Genomic DNA, 21,064 nt, shown 5'->3' on the forward strand with positions numbered 1-21,064 from the left:
AACTAACTCCCCATCTATCTTTACTACATTCTCCCGGGCTCTTAGCAATGTGGGCTCAATTGCTCAGTGATAACATTTTCTCGGTGCACCTCAAGGTCCTCAAACCCTATCGGCCGCTGTTCCTCTTCTGAGGTAGCAGGCTCCTCCCTAGGGACTGGTGTTTACCCTGCTTAGACAGAGAAAGGAAACTCAGGAGAATCCTCACAGTTAGAGGATTCTGGAGTAGATGTTTCAGGCTCAGAAGAACCACCTACTGGGGAATCTGGACAATCTTATAGTTCCCAGAACTTTGGGAAATCCCTTCCCATAATGACGTCATGTGGCAGTTTGGGAACCAAATCCACTTGGTGACACAAGTTACCGAGGGAGGTTTCAAAGGAAACCGTAGTCACCGGATATTCTCGAGTGTCCCGATTTATACAAACTACAGCCATTTTCCTAGTAAGTAAGGTTTTTCCCACCACTAGATCACTTTACACTAAGGTGACCAGGCTACCTGAATCCAACAATACCACAACATCTTTACCATCTAAGCACATTCTATATAAAGGTTTCTCATTCCCCTTTACTGCAGTGCATGTGGTTGCAAAAAGGGACTGTTGTCTCTCTGTCAGAAAGTCACACTGCATGGGTTCATCACCCGCTGAGCAAACTTCTGCTACATGTCCCTCTTCCCAGCAACGGTAACAAATCAACCTTCTGGTCCTATCCTGTGGGATGGGTCTTCCAGGCCACTCTCGCCAAACATTATCAGTAGTCCCGATAATACCTCTAGTTGCTCTTTGGTCCCTCTCTCCACCCCCATCCCTTGATGCAGTCTTACCTATAGGTGGGGAGGGTCTGGTCTTGGGGTGAAAAGTCTGTGTGTCTCTGGGGAAAGAGGTCAAATTTTCTGTTGTTAGGTACCTTTCGACCAGGTCTACTAGTTTGTCTGCGGTTTCCGGACCACTATGGCTCACCCATTTCTGCAGGGTGTTAGGAAGAGACCTAAGAAATTTGTCCATGACTACTCGCTCCAAAATTTTTGGTCCGGACAGAATTTCTGGCTGCAGCCATTGCCTAGCCAAATGGATGAGGTCATACATCTGCGACCGAGGTGGCTTCCTCAGCTGATAACTCCAATTGTGGACCCGCTGAGCAAGGTTACCCCAAAATGTGCCAATATTTCATCTTTTAATCGATTATAGTTTTTTCATCTGCAAGCTCCAAATCAAAATATGCCTTTTGGGCTTCTCCAGATAATAGGGGGACCACTAGTCCAGCCCACTGTTCTTTAGGCACACTCTCTTTCTCCGCTGTTCTTTCAAAAGTGGTCAGAAACATCTCAGGGTCATCTCATCTGCAGTCATCTTTGGCAATAAGTGGCTTACCCGAAAAGTCGGTATGTTACTGGCCTGACTCCCAGCCTTGGTCTGCTGTCTCTGAAGCTGTTTCAAGATGGCCTCCATTTGCTGCTGGTGTCTCTGTTCCAAGCCTTCAATGCTCTCTTGGTGAGCCTGTTGTTGAGCTGCAAGGCTCCGCTGAAAACCCGTATTTGTCTGCTGTTGATTTGCATTTGTCTCAGTATCTCCTCCATTTTGGTTTTACTTTAACTGCTCGCATCCTCCACCATGTGTAAGGGGTTAGCTCAGTAGCGGGTGTGGGTGACCCCCTGAGTGGGTTCGCTACACAGAGATACAGCCGAGGAGTGGTTGAAAACAACAATCTATGGTTTATTCTTCCAATTTGCTGGAAACAAGTGCAAGCATCCAAACAGCATAAATCAAACAAAACATAAAATAAACCCTGGCCACTTGGGGCGTCTACCTTCACAACACAGGAACCTACCTATGGAATCTGTCACAACCTACTGCTGGGCAGACACTGCTGGTCATACAGAAGAAAACCAATAGTCTAATTGTTTTTCTTTTCACACAGAAAAAGTCAACACCACCTCACCTTCAGAAGTCTTTCTCAGCTCACTGCTCTCCTTAACGCAAAAAGCCTCAGGATGCAGCAATCAGTAGTCATACTCTGGATAACTTATAGGGGCCTTAATTGCCTCATTCTGAATAGCTGAAGCTTTCCAACGTACTTAAACCTTTCTGGCTACCTCCGCAGCCGACACCTGATAGTAATTAGTGAATTGTCTAAACAAGGCAGAAACGTATCTCCCGTCTGTGACAACACCCACAGATTTACCTGACTTCCTGTCACAATAAATATAAATATATATATATATATATATATATATATATATATATATATATATATATATATGCACACACACACGTACATATATCCACACACATACATACATACATGCACATACATGCACACACATACATATATACACATACATGCACACACATACATACAGTACATGCACACACATACATACATATATTCACATGCATGCACACACATACATACATGCACACAAATACATATATACACATACATGCACACACATTTCTGCTACTTTCACACCTATATATGTGTAGGTGTATATATACATACATGTGTGTGTATATATACCCCTATACAGAAGTTCAGATGTTTTGCCTGCCTCCAAAGACCCCAAAACAATGCCCAAAAAAAACGCCTGCAATAACACACCTGGGCGTTTTGTTTTTGGCGCAGGCGTTTTTTTGGGCATTTTTTTGGGGTCTTTGGAGGCAGGCAAAACATCTGAACTTCTGTATAGGGGTATATATACACACACATGTATGTATATATACACCTACACACATATAGGTGTGATAGGAGCGGAGCCATATGCCTGTTAATTATTTAATTAGCGCAAGCATAGTGTTCTGCTATTTTCACACCTATATATGTGTAGGTGTGTATATATACCCCTATACAGAAGTTCAGATGTAATGCCTGCCTCCAAACATGTCCTCAAAAAAGCCCTATAAACGCCTGCAACAAAAAGCAGGCTGACAGGAGAGAAGCCATATCCCTGTTCTATAAGTCACCTAAGAGAAACGATCTTTTCTCTATAGCGGTCACCCTGAAATGGAAGGGTTTTGTCACCCTGCCATAGCAGTCAGAGTCAGTTAACCCTACACTACACTACGGTCACCCTGGCACTTAACACTTTCCCTACAGAAACTAGATTTTTTAAGCTAACTAAAGTGGAAAATAGCACCCTAACTACACTAGATATCCCTTTCCTCACACTAATAATTGCTAAATGACACTTTTGAAGCAGAAGTAACAGAACTGCTTCCACTCTCTTCCACATCCCTGTATTACAATGCTAGGAATTTGGCGGGACTATCTTATATACTGAGGGGCGTATTCACTAATGATTGGCCTCTGGACCCCCTAGTCACTCCAATCACATTCCTAGCATTCTCCTGCCCCCTCAATTGGCTTTTACTAATGGTTCTGGTCCAATCACGGCTTTTAAAGCCCATTTCCTGTCCCATTGCATTTTGGTTGGTTCTGGTTGCCGAATTCCGAACTTTTTCAGCAAAAAGTTCGGAATTCGGCCGAATTTCGAACACCCAATGTTCGGGTTGAACCGATGGTCGACCCGAACCGTTCTATCATCCCTACTTGCCGCTCCTCCTCTCTATACATACAGGGGGCCCTCTCAGGCCCCCTGCAGCATGGGGTCCAGTTGCCATGGCTACCCCTGCGACCCCTGTACGTCCGCCCCTGGGTCCAACAAAAATTACCCCCATACCCTACTCCATTTGAAGGGTGGTGTGCAGACTCTCAGAGTCAGAGGGGGGGGCATCTCTATTATATACTCAGCCCTGCTATCCTCCCTGAACAAACCTACATTTGCCCTCCAATGGGAACAGGACCTAGATTTTGATCTTCCAGCAGACGTGTGGCACCGTATCTTCCGTAAGTCCTTTAAGGGTATTATTAATGTTACACTAATTGAAGCAAATGTTAAAATTCTCACTCGCTGGTACTTAGTTCCCACTCCTCTTCACTCCATGTACCCACAGACCTCTCCGCTTTGCTTCAGGGGCTGTGAACACTTAGGATCCTTTATGCACACATGGTGGTCTTGCCCCAGGATTAGGAGCTTCTGGAACATAATTTTTCATCTCATTGGCACGGTCACAAGTACACCTGTACCTCAAACCCCTCAATCAGCATTTCTTCATGAAAAACTCCCAGGCACCCCCAAACACTCCCTCTAATTAATATTTTTCATACTTCTAGGTGCCTTACTCACTGTGGCCAAGCCTGGAGGAAACCCTCCGTGTCCTTTTGCGCTGCCAAACGCAAAATCTCCTGGATAATGGCACAGGAAAAAATGGTAGCTGTCCTGCAAGACAAAGTTCCTAAATTTGAATCAATCTGGGAACCATGGGCACAACTGAATAAAATACCAATTTTATAGTCAGGTTTTCCGGAACCCAGCTACCCCCCGATGACCACGTCCCTCTTCACTCCCTTCCTTTTTCTTATTCCCCTTTTTCTCTTATAGTCTCTTTGTCCTCCATGCTCCTCTTTCATATTTCTCTCAGCTCTGTGCCTACAGGCCTTTTTTTCTTTTTCTTACAACCTTGCTTCCCCTCCCATTCTTCCTTTTGGCCCCAGAGATGGAACGCAGGGCCCTTCACTCTGGAAGGGCCCCTCCCTATTTGTTAATTCGTATTTCAACCTGGACACCCAATGTTTCGCATCCTTAGTCAGGTGCTGGGGACCAGGCGCGACCACCGAGTGCTTGGCATCCTCATGGGCCAGAGGTATACTCTGTACTCTTTACTTCATTGCTTGTGCCTAAAAATTATCATTCTGTCAGAGCCATGTTCTTTTTTTAGATTTTTATATACACAAAATTTCTGTCCTTGTGACTCGCTATAGTTCTTCAGTGTGTGGAATTTTTTTCACACTCATTCTTAGTCTGTTCTATTTGCCTATAGGTTTATACATTTTTTGACCATTTGCCCCACGCTACACATTGCGAACCCGATGTCAGTTGTTATGTGGTTCAGTAGTGTTGTTTTTCTATGTTGGAATCTCATGCTATTGTTGTATTGTATTACCATTTTTCTCAATAAAAAATGTATTGAAATTAAACAACACTGGGATGCCTCTGATAACCTCCATAGCGAGGATACACAGGAATCTCTGGCTGCACATCCTGCTAGTGACCAGCCTGCCTCAGAACAATTCCTCAAGCTCATGCTACTATCGTTACAAAAAGATCTACACATGGAGCTTCACTCATCCTTATCCTCCCTGCACCCCAGAGTGGAACATATAGAGGAATGCACAGACATCCTTGAGAGGCAGATCACAGAACATACCTCTGCACACCATGAGGCTTCTGAAGCATACCATCTACATTCTGAGGAAATACATTTCTTGCAAACTAAAATGGCTGATCTGGAGGATCGTTCCAGAAGAAATGACATAATGTTCGGAGGTATCCCTGAGACCGTCAAACCCCCAGATCTAACTCACTATATACAACAGCTGTTTCTCAAACTTTCTCCTCAACTGTCGCAAGCCAATATCACCAAAAATCACGCCCAGAGAATTGCCAAACCAAACTACTTACCAGAAACGGTTCCACGAGATGCGCTGGCTTGTATCCATTTCTTAAAAATAAAGGAGAGGATAATATCTGTAGCCTGCTCTTCCTCTACCCTACCAGACCCTTATTCTTCAGTGTCTCTCTACATGGATAAATCATGCAACCGCTCAGAAATGAAGAGAATTTGCCAGAGTAACCGCAGTTCTCAGAGATCACAATTTCGCATACAAATGGGTTTTCCTGCCAAATTGGTGACATTCCAAAACCAAGCAACTAACATATACACTTCCAAAAAAGGCATCAAGAGACTGCTAAACTGGGGCCTCAACTCCTCACTCCCAATGGATCTCGAATCACGTCGCCCGCAAAACCATGGCCATAGCGGCAACAGCACTAAACGTGCCACACCCAGCGACCAGTATCAGTGCTAATACTCTAGCTCTACTCGCAGATGCCCATGTTCTCTTACAGGTAATTTGAACATTATCTCACTACATAGCAGCATACTTGTCCCAGATGGGTATTCTTTGTTCTGTGTTTTTTTTTTTTTTCTGTTTTGGTTCCTTTTGTATACATCCCCTGCAATTACAGAGTGCTAGGCACTCTACCACGAAGTTAAGAGTGTGTATCATGCTCTAACAAGTTCTTTCTTTGTTATTGTTATTCACACTATCTGTACTTACTAGTGTACTAGCTATTATTAGGAAATATTGCTGTACCTTATAAACCAGTACTCAGGTATTTTGTGTGCAAATTAGCAAGTGTTCCTCCCCTTCTCCCCTACTTTTTTCAGGTTCACCGCCAGATCCCAATCACTATGGCAGTCAACATCACCTCCCTGAATGTTAAAGGCCTTAACTCCCCCTTCAAATGCAATTTGCTCTGGAAAGAAGCCCTTAGGCTTAATTCAGATATTATTCAGTATGTGTGCAGGAAATCCACTTCTCCTCCCGCAAGCCTCCTGCCTGCTCCAAGCTTCCTCACTGCTTCTTCGCCAACTCCCCCTCAAAAAAAGGCTGGCGTTCTTATTACCATATGCTCCATTCCAGCTGCTCAATTCTGAAATTGATCCATTTGGAAGGTATATCATCTACATGCCTCCATTAACAATCAAACTATGACTACGATCATTGCAGGGAAAGTAACACTCTTTCAACAACACCACCTTATTTTATGCAGTGATTTAATCAAATTGTAGACCCAGAGAATTGATAGGAGCTAGGTATTTTTTTTAAAAAAACAATGTGAAAAAAACAATACTAAAGGGTACCTACATCCCAAACAAAGAACTCATACATTGAGTTCTTAACCGGTTTGCCTCTGGTGTGAATTGCCATTATCAAGTTGTAAGGTTAATTGGCCTCCTCTACGTGCCTATCATTATATTGTCTTGTTGTTATGATTCAAAAGTTATTTCCTTGTCTATATGTGTTTTTTGCATCAGATTTTGTAATGAAAATTATACACTTTTGTAGCAGGTTTTCCAAGCCTGTGGCCTGATGTGGTCTGCCATTGTTACCGGTTATCTCTCCAGCCCATGTGAGATGTGAACTTGGGTGTGAGAACTCTCAACTGTCACACTCTGTCCAATTCAGGGCCATATGCAGGTGCCCCCTTTAACCTTGAACTCTTCAGTGTTCACTGACTATGTACCCCCCTCTGTAACTTCAGGGTCCTCAACCTAGGTACCCCTTTTCAGCTAGCTGGCAATGGATCCCAGAACCTCTTCTGGAGTGGTCCCCTCTGACTCTGGCAGACCCCCAGGGGCAATCCGCAGTACTCATGACCTGTGTAGGCTTTCCTGGGACTGGACCCCTCTCACACTCCGCAGGCTCTCGGCACACCGGATCACCTCATCTCAGCTCAGCACTCTCTGGATTCTCAGGCGCCACCCCGAGACATCCACTTCCTCAGACAGGAGGAGAGACAGCTATACTCTCCCTCCTGGGACTCTGCTCCCACCAAAGACACCCTGTCACGCACTTCCCCCAAACTTATACCCACTCCCAGAATCCCTTGCAGCATAACCTGCCTTCTGGGGTAGTTACAAGCTTGGATGTGTCCCCTGATAGGGCTTCCCACACTTCCCTATGAGAAGCCTCTCACAGGAGCCAGTGGGGATACTTCTCCCCTCAGCAGGCACACCTGGAAGCCCTGACACCCTAACTAAATAAATCACAGCCCTGCTGTTAGGCAGGCAAGGCCCACTATACATTTACCTAGCACCTACCTGTAGGGTGCTACACTTTTATTAGTCTATGTATTTCGATTAGTCTCAGACGGTACCATTAAAATCCTGCCCTTGGCCCCACACTGTGTGTTTTGTTTCTACAAATTGTAGACCCAACTCTAGACACCTTCAACCCATCCCACAGACAATCCACGGCCCTCCCATCCCTACTCTGATCTGAAGATTTATATGACTCATGGAGATGCTTACATGACACTGAAAGGGACTACAATTTCTAGTCGCACACGCAAAAATCCTATTCCAGGATAGACATGTTTCTGGTAGATAAGTATACCCTTCAAGCAGTGTAGGATGCCAAAATTGCCCCCCCTTTACATTGTCTGATCATGCCCCAATTTTGCTCAAGCTATTCCCTCCTCATCTTATACAATCAGGAACAATGTGGAGGCTCAAAACCTCTCTCATCTCTCGCCCCCATCTCCAGAAACATGTCGCATCTGAAATTGAAAAGTATTTTTTGTCAAATACTGGCTCTGTGTCTAATCCCACAATCTGTTGGAATGCCCATGAAGCGTATCTCAGAGGCCTCCACATCAAATTAGGGATGCATGAAAAAAAAAGAAACGCAATGCTACTAAATTACTGGAACAAATACTCTCCCTTCAATATGCACAAAAGACCCAACCTTCTCTGCTCCTAGAAGCCGAGTTCAGCAAAACCAGATGAACACTTAGCGAATACTTACAAGCAAACTTTTCTTTAAAAGATTAGTTTTCCTTGAAAAGAAGTAACACTTCTACGTACACCATAACAAATGAAGAGCTGGCTTTGCGAAGCATCCTAAACGCCCCCTAGTACACACCAAAATCTCTTGCCTCACCTCCCCTAACCAGGCTCGCCTCACTAACCCTAAAGACATAGCCAACTGATTCAGTCAGTTTTATGCCAACCTATACAACTTAGCCAATGCAGGTGAATACCCATCCCCCATGCCATCTGATATAACACAGTTCCTAGACCATGTACATTAACCATTACTATCCATGAAATTGTCCAAAATGTCTTGGTATGCTGATGCATTAAGATTTCCCTTCACTGGAACTAAGAGGCTAAACCCAACCTCTGAAAAACAACCCCTTACCATAATGCCCCCTCCATCAAATGATTTGAACCAGTGCACAAAGCAAAGTCTATTAAGATATGAATGTGCGAGTTTGGGGTGGAGGAACTTGACTGTCCTGCACAGAGCCCTGACCTCAACCTGATTGAACACCATTGGGATGAATTAGAGTGGAGACTGCAAGCCAGGCCTTCTCTCCAACAGTAGTACCTGAGCTCACAAATGCGCTTCTGGAAGAATGGTCAAACATTCCCATAGAAACACTCCTAAACCTTGTGGACAACCTTCCCAGAAGAGTTGAAGCTGTTATAGCTGCAAAGGGTGGGCCAACTCAATATTGAACCCTACAGACTGGGATGCCATTAAAGTTCATTTGCGTGTAAAGGCAGGCATCCCAATAAGTTTGCTAACATAGTGTATATATGGGATGATGCCAATATGAACTAAACCAAGAGGTGGGTGCATGGCATGTCACATTTTCGCTTACTAGAGCTCACCAAACAGTGTCTTTACTGCACTGAAATCCCAAGTGGTCCTATCAGTCCTGCTCAGGATATTTTTACAAAATACCTCCACCTATGTTATGGCGATGAGGAGAGGCGGAGATGCTTTGCACACTTGATATCCTAGGGTGCAAAAACTACTCCTCCGTGGTTTCAGCACAGCAAGCAAGTGTTGTCTCTCTAGGACCAGAAGTGTGTAACTGGCATGATTACTAGGTAAAAATAAAGAAAATAAATCTTAAAAACAGAAAACGAATCAGTCATCACAGCTAAGGAGTGGTAATCTATAATGCATTACATTTTTGTTATTGAAATTAGATACACTTAAAATAAAATGTTTATTGGGTTGTTATCGTAGCAGCGGGAAAGTGAGAGTTCTGCAATGCAATTTGGGTTATCCCAGTACATTTTAAGGTTCAGATAGAGTCCACCTTGAGAAGTAAAGGTCAGTTTTCCTTTAACAGAATATTTATTTAATCTCATTCATTCTCCTTAGAATAGTCACATATTCCTTTCTAAATTACCTTACTGCTATCTTCCTCAACTTTTTATGAAGAGCTTGTCTTATCTCCTGGTTCCTTAGGCTATATATGATAGGATTCATCAGTGGGGTCACTACAATGTACAATAAAGAACTGTACTTGTTCATGTTAGGTGACATCTCACTGGATGGAGTCACATAAATAGTGATTAGGGACCCATAATATGCACCCACAGAGATCAGGTGGGCACTACATGTTGAAAATGATTTTTTTCTGGCAGTAGAGGATGAAATCTTGACAATGATAATAAAAATGTAGATATATGTCCCGATGATAAAGGAAAGAGCACCAAATGTGGATATTACAGCATATGTGAAGTCTAGCCATTGTACTATAGATGTGTCTGAGGTGGTCAATTGCACAATTGGGTCCAAATCACAAAAGAAATAATCAATGTCACTGGGGCCACAAAACTGAAACTGAAATATAAAAATAAATTCGATTGAACATAGGCTCCAAGTTATTGCCCAGCAACCATAACCCAACAGGAAGCAGATTCTATGGTCCATAATTAAAATGTAACGTAAAGGGTTGCAAATAGCTACATATCGATCATAAGACATTACGGCAAGAAGAAAATCTTGTGCAAACCCAACAGTGAAATAGAAATACATCTGCATGATACAGCCAACAACAGACATTTTCCCTTTAGTTCTTAATATAGACTCTGCCATCATTGGTATAATACAAGTGGCTATTAGCGCATCAGCGAAAGCAAGGTGCTTGAGAAAGATGTACATTGGAATTTTGAGATTACGATTGGTTGACACTAGAAGGATAATTGAAAGGTTTCCGGTCATTATTGCAATGTATAACAGAAGTAGGATAGTGAAGAATAGAGGCTTGAAGTTGTCTAGACCTTGTACTCCAAGAAGATGGATCTCTGACACTTTTGTTTGATTGCCTTGACACATCTTGACCTGTCAGGTAGCAGAGTAATATATTTAATCATACAAATAATATAAGAAAATACCCAAAAAACAAGTGACAAAAAATATATTTTCACCTACATGTGGGTCAGAAAGTCCACTCAGTCTGCCAATAACCTAAATTTTGAACCTTCTTCTTACTGTTCAGGTTTTCCACTCCATTTTGTCTTCTGGTCTCCATTTTCATCAAAGTGTCCATTTCATACTACAGTATACTTTTAACATGGGAACACTTCATCATCATCAACCCCTCATCATGCCTTCTCTGCTCTACTCTTTCAGATAACTGCCTACACCCTTCCCTGCAAAACAAAAAGTAACTATATAGTTGTACATTGGTAACATACATTGGCAACCATTGACTAAACTCTTCTCTTACCATTTAAGGACTGCCCCATTTAGGGCAAAAGTTCTAGCAAATATACAAACTCTATTAAAGTCTATGGGACACGAACATGAAAAATTAAAAGTCCTAAATTTAAAGGCTTATATGCAAGTTTTTGCCATAAAAAGTGTATGGGGACCAGGTACTGCCCTGGGGGACATTATATCAATGCAAACCATTTTATTAAGGAGCAGTGATTTTATTGATGCCTAACCTCCCTGGTGGTCTTATTATGTCAGAATTTTTATCTAAAAGCGGTACATTGTTTTGCATGGAAATCTGTTGTTTTATATTTAAGGCCTGTAATTCTTAGGAATAACTCACTTAAATCTGTCAAACAAGAGTCTAGTAGACATCCAGAGTATGATAAAGTTTGAAACACAAAATCATAAATTATAATATAATAATGTAGTAGAATTCCCAGCCGTTTTGCTGGTTATGGGTCTGCCAGGGTTACCGCAAACAACAACAACACATTTAAGCATGTTCTTCAAGTGTGAGCACTGAGACAAGGAACAGTACAGTATCTTTGGGTTTTTATGTTTATTGTGAACTTGGATGGGAGAAGGGATGAGCGGGATACTCCTTTAGTGAAAAACGCCTATTAGCGCTGACTTGACGCTGGCTGGATGCCTTTCAACGCCGGATGACGCTGGTTAACACTGACTTGCTGTCTGTTAACGCTGAACTGACTTCTGACACTTTCATGTGGCACAAAGTCCTAGTTAAAGCTTCCTTTACCCCTCTTCACTGAGGTAGCTGCTTATAAGACAGCTGCATTTCTTAACACTTCAGGGTCTGCACCGCCACCCTCTTTTACACACACTTATCTTCAGGGCTTAAGCACTGGCACCCCCTTTCTAAGCCCCCTTTACTGGTTAGCTGGCTCCTGGATCCCTCCGACCCTCTGGAGTAGTCCCCTATACTAGGCAGATCCCTGGGCAGTTTACAGTACTCACAACACTGCTTTCTTGGAAACTCCTGCCCCAGCAGCTACACTCAGTCCTCAGCACACTGGATCCCTCTCTGCAGCTCAGCTCAACCTTCTGTCCTTCAGGCCGACCGCCAAGGACACCTTCACTACCGCTGACAGGAGGAGAGACAGCTGAGGAGAGACAGCCGTCACCCTCCTTCTGGGACTCTGCTTCCCGCCTAAGACACCCTGTCATGTGCTCTCCTCAGACTTATACCCCTTCCCAGGATGCATTGCAGCAGATTCTGCCCTCTGGGACAGATACAAGCCTTGGTGTGCTATTGGCCAGGTTTCCTCCACCATCCAATGAGAGCCCTCATTGGACACTTCCCAAGCTCAACAGGCACACCTGGAAGCACATGACAGCTTAGCTAAACAATCAGGCCCCCCCTGATAAGCAGGCAGGGCCCCCCTTATAGGTTTCCCTAGCACCTACCTGGGAGGGTGCTACAATAATAATACATTTTATTCAATAATATAATCAAACCAAAAACACTGAAATGTTTACAAACAAGGGCTGCAATATTATTAGTCACTGTAATAATGGTTTAGTAAACATCTCGGGTATGAAATATTTTGAAACATGGGACTGCACAAAGTCCAACGTCAAAATCGGGACAATAGAATCTGGTTTCCTTTCTTATTTTCCTTCCACTGTCATCTCTCTTCGAGCAACAAACCACGCACATCCTGGTAGGTGCTGACTTTTTCTCAGTTGGTGGGATGTAGTCCATGAGGTGACGACCAGATTTATTCCCAGCCATTGATGGTGTTTGGTGATTCAGAAAGATACGTTCGGCAACATTTCCAAATGAAGTCCGAATGAATCACAGGCTTGTCACTCTTTTTTTTTTTTTTGAGCAAAATGTAGGCATTGCTCAAGAAGATGTCTGAAGATCTTCTTATAGTACTTTTTTTGCTGTTTCCTCATTGCTGGGTAGAATGTCATTGCTTGGTCGGCTCTGTCGACACATCCCATGGTGTTGTAGTCTATCACTACTAGTGGCTTCATGACTTCTTTCCCACCTTTTGTGCGTACCATAACAGTGGAGGTGTTATGCACTGTACTCATTAGGCACATATCTTTCTTGTCCTTCCATCGCAGTGCCATCATTTTGCCTTTCTACCAGGCAACCATTTCTTCTGTCTTCAGCTTCTTTTTGCAAACATTGGTGGCATGTCGCACCGGTTAGCCCTTATGGTTCCATAGGCATCAGTTTTGTTGTGCAGTAGAACCTCATAAAGTTCAGGAGATGTATAAAAGTTGTCAGTTGTTACACAATAGCCCTGATTTAGCAATGTCTCAATTAGTGAAAGAACAGAAGATGTTGCTGACGTGGCATACCTTGACCTTATTGGCCTTTACAGGATACCTTGCTGGATATGCAGGATGCCTTGACTGGCATTTAAAATGGTTATCTTAAACAAAATGTCTTTGAGTTAATTAATCTCATTTTACTTTGATTTCTTTACATATGTCACTGAGCTTGCAAAAGCTAAGAATATATCAGATGACTGAAACAGTGGAAATTCCCTATATCTCAGAATATCAACTCTGTCTGGACAGCTTGACCGCAGAGCCAATAATAATAACTTCTAATAAAAGTCCCTTTGGAAACTTCTTATGACCATCACCGAAAATTCCCTGATGACAAGAGAATCACGATATAGATTAACCCAATGCTTACTATAATTAGTTGTTAACTTTGATTGGACAAAAGATGTTAATAACAACCCATTTCTTGTACGTCAGATTGTAATGACAAACCCATTTTGGAGTATATTTAAACTCCAGCACGCTGTAATAAATCAGGTCACTATGATTCAGCCATCTTGAGTCTTGTCTGATCTCATTATATATATAGCTATATATTGTCTGATTTGGTATCACTGACTAACAGGTAACAGGTATTTTGTACCAGAGGAAAATTTCCACAACATTGCCATTCCATAATTGCTGTATTTTTTTATCTAATTTTGTTCCTTTTCCAGTGTAAATTACTATATTCCAAATTTAGCCAGTTGACGATTCGCATAGTATGTAGGATTTTATGCCAAATCGTGCCCTCTTTGATGCAATGTTGTAAATTCTGTAGAATCATTTGATATACTTCCCAAATTTTCTTTAGTTTTGGTGCAGGATGAGTAGTTTCCTCAAATTCTTCATTGTTTTCGAAGTGGAGATGTTTCATTATTAGGGAGAATCTGTACTCTGACATGATCGTGCCAAAGAATGGAGTGGCAAGTAATGTATTGGTTGTCCAATACCACTTCTGTAGGGGTTTCCCCACCACTCCCTGAAGAATTATTAGGCCCAGAAATTTCCAAATGTCATCTTTGGTCACTGGTTCCCACTTTCTGCATCTTGAAAACTTCTGATGCGTAGCAAATTGTTGCTCTTTGTACGGTTTTGTCTCGGTAACTATTTTTTCAAAAACCTCATCGGTCAGAAATAATTGTAGGTACAGTATGCCAAGGGGTTGTCATGGTGAACATCAACTTTCATACCAGGTGCTCCAGTAAATGGGAATCTTGGGGGCACTGCCTTATCTGTACCACAGTCACTAGAGCACCAAGTTCTCGCATCGCTGAGCTCAGTCACAGAATCGTTGCTGTCCTCACTTTCAGTACCTGATGACAAATTTTCCCACGAATCACTATAGCTCAGTTCTTCAAATAATTCTGATTCATTGTCGTGGTTTTCCAGTTCGTCTAAAAGCGCTTTTGAGCTAAAAGAATGCTTTTTGGATGCCATGGACGTTCTCAATTTTCCAGGCACAAAGATCCGCAAAAGTACAGGCAGGGCACTGGAAAAGACACTAGGTGAAGACACGAGGTAAAATGGCATGATATAAAGTTGTAATCCTAACAGATTACACTGTATCATGTAATTTGTTTTATGTATTTTTTTAATCTCCCGCCGGTTCCACCCCCCCCTCCCCTGCATCACAGCGCTCGCAGGGAAGGGAACCGGAAGACAAGTGACGTCATCGGGCAGATTACACAGCGAGGACGGTGAGAGGATGGTGAGAGGATGGTGGGAGGACGGCGGGAGGACGACGGGGGATTGTAGCGGAAGGTAAGTGTGATTGTGGGGCAATCCCAAGTGTGGCTCGGGGTTACCACTTTTGGCACTGTATACTATCCCCGAACCACACTCGGTAATAATACCGCCAGGAAGGTTAAAGTGAAACAAAAAATTTTAAATTCCTTTTAAATATAATGCCTGGGGGGTCCCCTTAATGTGCCTGTAAAGTGGTGCATCTATACGATGTATGTAGCCTGCTGCAGCAATACTGACCTTTCTAAAGGTAAAATGTCAATAAACTTGCTCGCAGCTGTAAGGTACTGTCGGCTTCCAGCGATACAGATACAATTTTTTTTAAAAAAAAGCATGTAGGGTCCCCCCTCCCCCGTTTTATGGGGAACTCCACGCCAAAATGTAAAAAAAAGTGGTGTGGGGCCCCCGCTAAATCCATACCAGACCCTTATCTGAGCATGCAGCCTGGCGGGTCAGGAAAGGGGGGGTGGATGAGTGAGCACCTCCCCTCCTGAACCATACTAGGCCACATGCCCTCAACATGGGGGATGGGTGCTTTGGGGCAGGGGTAGCTCCCCCCATGTTGAGCACTTTGTCCCCCCACACTCAAAGCACTTTGTCCCCATGTTGATGGGGACAAGGGCCTCTTCCCGACAACCATGAGCTGTGGTTGTCGGGGTCAGTGGGTGGGGGCTTATTGGAATCTGGAAGCCACCTTTAATTTGCCCCCCAAACCCCTTCCTGGCCTGCCAGGCTGCATGCTCAGATAAGGGTCTGGTATGGATTTTGGGGGGGACCCCACACATGTTTTCTTTTTAATTTTGGAGCGAACAATACGCCATTTTTGTTAATGTTTTTTTATCTTTATTGCCGGGAGCTGACAATACATTACAGCCACGAGCAAGTTTAAATGACATTTTTTCCTTTAGAAATGTCAGTATTGCTGCAGCAGGCTTCATACATCGTACAGATGTGCTACTTTACAGGCACATTAAGGGGACCCCCCCAGGCACAATATTTAAAGGAATTTTTCAATTTTATTGTTTCATTTTAACCTCCTCCCACCCAGCCAATGCACATAAACGGCCGGGTGGGAGCTTCCTCCTTCTAAGTGGACGTTCAGCTGTGCAATCTCAGTGTGTCTGTGTCACCTGGAAACAGAGCAACACTACTCGGCAGGAGGGCTCTATTATTGGCCCTCCTGATCACATGACGGCTGTGTCCAATCACAGCGGTCATGTAATGTAAACACAGCTGTTGTAACAGCTATCGGCTCTTCTCCTCACACAGAGCCTGTCAATGAGGAGAAGAAGAGACAATCTGTGCTTCCAGCCAGGGATCAGTGAGTTTTCAGCAATTTTACTGCTATTTACACACTGATCACCCAGCCAGTGTCCCTAACACAGTGAAAACACCTGTCAAACATCGGTCCATGATCAGCTGGCGCACATCATCTGCCAGTGATCCCCTGCCACACCTGTCTGTGATCTACAACACCTTTCCGTGATCTGCCACACCTGTCCATGATCTGCCACATCTGTCCCAGTGAACATCTGCCACATCCCAGTTCAACATTTGTCACACATCTGAAACATCTGTCACTGGAATCATCTGCCCACATCTGTCCACATTACTAAAAAAATATTTATCAGTGAGGAGGCTTTCCATATACTTCAGAGTATGTCGGACGAGAGTAACGGATAACTCTTTCCATCAGACTCGGATAGCGAGTATGAGCCAGTAGAAAGCAGTGGCTCTGAAATGGAAACTGAGGAGGACTTAATTCTAACAAAGAGGCTCAGGAGATTTGAGCAGGCGCAGGCATTCACCAGCAGCGCAAAAAATCCTGAGGCATCCACCAGCAGCACAACAAATCCTGAGGCATCCACCAGCAGTGCAGCACTCCAAGATTATAGGCAAGAATCCACAAGCAGTTCTGCAAGTCCTTGTGCAGTGGCAAGCAAAAGCAGGGCATCATTCCTACACCATAGGCCAGATGCTAGTAATGGGGTGTCCCATCCACAACAAGGCAGGGCCCATACTTGCCTCCTGGATGTATTATTATACCCTACATGGCTGCCCAATACTTCAGCAGAGCCTGTAATTCCCCCTTTTATAGCACAGCCAGTCTCTCAAATACAATCATAAAATGTAACCCCACTTTATTATTTTTATTTATTTTTCATGGATGATCTGTTGAACTACATCGTTGAGCAATGTAATCTGTACGCCAGCCAACATATTGCCAGCAATCCCGATTCATCATATGTCCGCCCTTTTGTTTGGAAACCCCTCACCGTGGAAGAATTTAATATTTTCCTCGGACTAACCCTCAACATGGGGCTGACAAAAATAAATGAACTCCATTCCTACTGGTCTACCCAACCTATCCATCATATGCCAATCTACTCCTCTTTGATGCCCAGAACCCGTTACGAAATGATAATGCAATTTTTAGAATTCAACAACAACGCCCATTGCCTCCCTTGAAATCATCCTAATTGTGATAAATTTTTAAAAATGTAGCCCTAATCAATTTTTTTTGCTCCAGCTTCAAGCAAATGTTTACCCCTGATATAAATATCTGTGTGGATGAATCCCTAGTCCACTTCACCGGAAGACTTGGCATCAAGCAATACCTCCCCAGTAAATGGGCCAAATATGGAGTAACATTTTACAAGGCATGTGACAGGGCCACTGGTTACATATACGATTTTAAAATTTATGTGGGAAAGGACAGCCAGCTAAACCCCCCTGGATGCCCTACCTGTATGGGGACAAGTGGCAAAATCATCTGACAGCTGATAGAACCACTGTTTGGGAAGGATTACCACCTATACGTAGACAATTTCTACACAAGTCTCCCACTTTTCCGCCATCTCTACCTGAAGAAGATTGTGGCCCGTGGGACAGTGCGGTCCAACCTCAAGGGCTTCCCACAAATATTAGTCACCAGGAAATTAAATCAAGGGGAAAAAGCCAGTATGCTGAATGAAGAGGTACTAGCTCTAAAGGGAGAGATAGAAGAGACGTCTACATCCTTTCTACAGTACATGTCGATACCTTGGTCGAACTTCAGACAAACCGAGGTCCTGTCCAGAAGCCAAAATGTGTTCATGAGTATAACCTATTCATGGGGGGGTGGATATGAATAACCAACTGATGCAGCCCTACTTGGCCACCAGGAGATCACTATTTTGGTATAAGAAAAGCAAGAATATAAAAATAAATTGGCGCTAATTTCCAGTGAATATATATTCAAAAAAAGTGAAAATAAATCAAAATGCCATGAATCGTATACTACACATATCAAAGTGTGATGCAAATCCCAGGAGAGGGATAAATCCTAAAGGAATCATGTATCATTAATACATGATGATTTGCATACTGAAACAATGATACATGGTGCAAAAAGCAGTAAATATTAAATAATGCACTAGGAAATAGGTGAATATAAATAATTAATCAAAAATGTCGAGGTGTAAAGTAGTGCAGCAAGCAATGTGCTTCAAAGAATAAACTGTTACTCTTGTGACTCTTCTCAATGATAAAGTGACTCTTGTGATTCTCCACTGTTGTTGGTAGGGACAGCGTGTCACCAAAGTGAACTAATCCTTAAACAAGTGCAATGGCCGCTCTCCTCCATATACACTCATAAGAGCGTTTAGTGATATATATCACCAGATTAGAAGATAACACCCAGTCTTCCTCCACAGATGAGGCTTTACTGGGGTCGGTGGGGAATCCCTCTCTCCTTTGGCCATTGCACTTGTTTAAGGATTAGCTCACTTTGGTGACACACTGTCCCTACCAACAACAGTGGAGAATCACAAGAGTCACTTTCAGTGGCGGCTGGTGCTCGATGGGCCTGGGGGGGTGGCAGACCGACCGCACCATACCCCCCCGACCATACCAGGCCGCACACCATCCCCCCCCCCCAGACCACTGTGAGACAGGAGAGGACAGAGAGAACGGACAGACAGAGAGAACGAACAGACAGAGAGGACGGACAGACAGAGAGGACAGACAGACAGGACCCCCCCCCCACTCATTCACCCTGCCTGGATGCAGCAGCAGGTGGCAGCGGCTTCTTTCCCCTGTCTTCTGCGTCTCCTCCCTCCTCCTCCATGCCCAATGGCATGGCTTCCCCTTTTGGCCAATCGGGAAACGGGTCTCAAAACCCGCTTCCTGATTGGCCAGGAGGAGGATCCCTGTGACAATAGTGAATTTTCATTCGCTATTGTCAAACAACTGGGTGGGCTCGGGACGCACTGCTCTGAGCCCCGAGCCCACCCTTTTTTTTAGCCTGTGAGAGCCTCTGGCTCTAATCACATTGTTAAAAAAAAAAAAGCCCCATTGAACTCAATGCGCCCGGCACCCCGCATGTAGATTAGGGGGCCGGACGCATGGATAGGGGGGGCGGCGCCGCTGTGCCCCATATGACCAGCCACCACTGGTCACTTTATCATTGAAAAGAGTCACAAGAGTCACAGTTTATTCTTAGAAGCACATTGCTTGCTGCACTACTTTACACCTCTACATTTTTGATTAATTATTTATATTTACCTATTTCCTAGTGCATTATTTAATATTCCTTCACGCACTTAAGCACTTAAGCACTTTACTGCTTTTTGCACCATGCATGCATGAATTGCTTTATATATTTATTCCATTTTGATGGCATTACACTATATTGTTAGCACCTTTTGTGATATTTGAACTTATATCACGTTATTCATTTTTTGATTTGCTGCCCTAACGTTTTCTTGATCATTGTTGCAGTATGCGAATCATCATGTATTGATATTCTATTACATGTGCATTTGATCATTGACATCCACATTAATTTATGATTTATCCCTCTCTTGGGATCTGCATCACACTTTGATATGTGTAGTATGCACAATTCATGGCCTTTTGATTTATCTTCACTTTTTTTGAATATCTATTCACTGGAAAATAGCACCAATTTATTTTTGTATTCTTGCTTATAGTGGTGACACTTAAAAATTGGCAGCTTCTTTCTACTTTTATTCCTTTTCATATTCTCACTATATTTTATTACCACATCCACTTCATTGGTAGCACATTGGTTCTTTGTTTTGCATTTGGTATAAGAAAGTCGCCATCTATTTCATTCAACTAGCCCTGTTAAATTCCTTTTTTATATTTTCCAAGTGCACCCAACGATCCCTAACCTATCTAAAATTCCAAGAGGACATTATCAATGCCCTTCTCTATCCCCATTGCAATGCCCCTGAACAAATTAGTTCCAATACATTAGCCAGACTTTATGAAAGGCACTTCCCTTATTTCCTCCCTTCTACCCACACAGGCCACAACCCCCCCAAAAAGTTGTGTATATTCAAGTAGAGAAATTCCCCGCGACACCCGATATTACTGTCCCCAATGTCCCTCCCAGCCAGGCCTCTGTATTGGAGAGTGCTATTGGATTTACCACACTTCACTACACTATTAGTGAAGTAAAAACTTTTTTCCAGTTTCCACCATCTGCTATTTCTGTGTATGACCCGGACTGTTAATCGACTATGATGTGAAGAACTTTTTCCAGTTTCCGCTATTTCTGTGTATGACCCGGACTGTTTATCGACTATGCCTCTGCCAACCATGTGTCTGCCTTACATGTTGTAGCAATGTTTCCAGGCCTTGGGCCTGAGGTGGGTCTTCCATTAGCACCGGTAACACTCCCAACACATTTAAGTTGTGAACCCAGGTGTGAGAACTAAGACAATGTCTATTCTGGCATCTTTGGTTTGTTTTGTTTATTGTATATTGGGGATGGGAGAAGGGAATGAGTGGGATACTCCTCTGGCTCAACTAGGTTTGACTGGGACACTATTCAGAAAAATGTACATTGGCGCTGTAC

General features: G+C 43.3%; 2 protein-coding genes across 2 annotated transcripts in view; one reads left to right on the top strand and one right to left on the bottom strand.

Annotated features, from left to right (window-relative positions):
* LOC309552915 (olfactory receptor 5G26-like) overlaps nucleotides 1–21,064 on the top strand; it is a gene marked incomplete at both ends in the record, with an annotated part of 360,843 nt that overhangs the window by 263,056 nt on the left and 76,723 nt on the right. The window lies entirely within an intron of this gene.
* On the bottom strand, nucleotides 9,829–10,764 carry LOC309552147 (olfactory receptor 5P62-like; the record flags this gene model as incomplete). The annotated part of the gene is made up of 1 exon (XM_082252961.1): nucleotides 9,829–10,764. One exon carries the CDS (start codon nucleotides 10,762–10,764, stop codon nucleotides 9,829–9,831), a length of 936 nt encoding a protein of 311 aa, XP_082109087.1.

This window comes from Pelophylax lessonae, assembly GCF_965119305.1.
Source record: "Pelophylax lessonae genome assembly, chromosome: 4".
NCBI classification, from domain to species: Eukaryota; Metazoa; Chordata; class Amphibia; order Anura; family Ranidae; genus Pelophylax; species Pelophylax lessonae.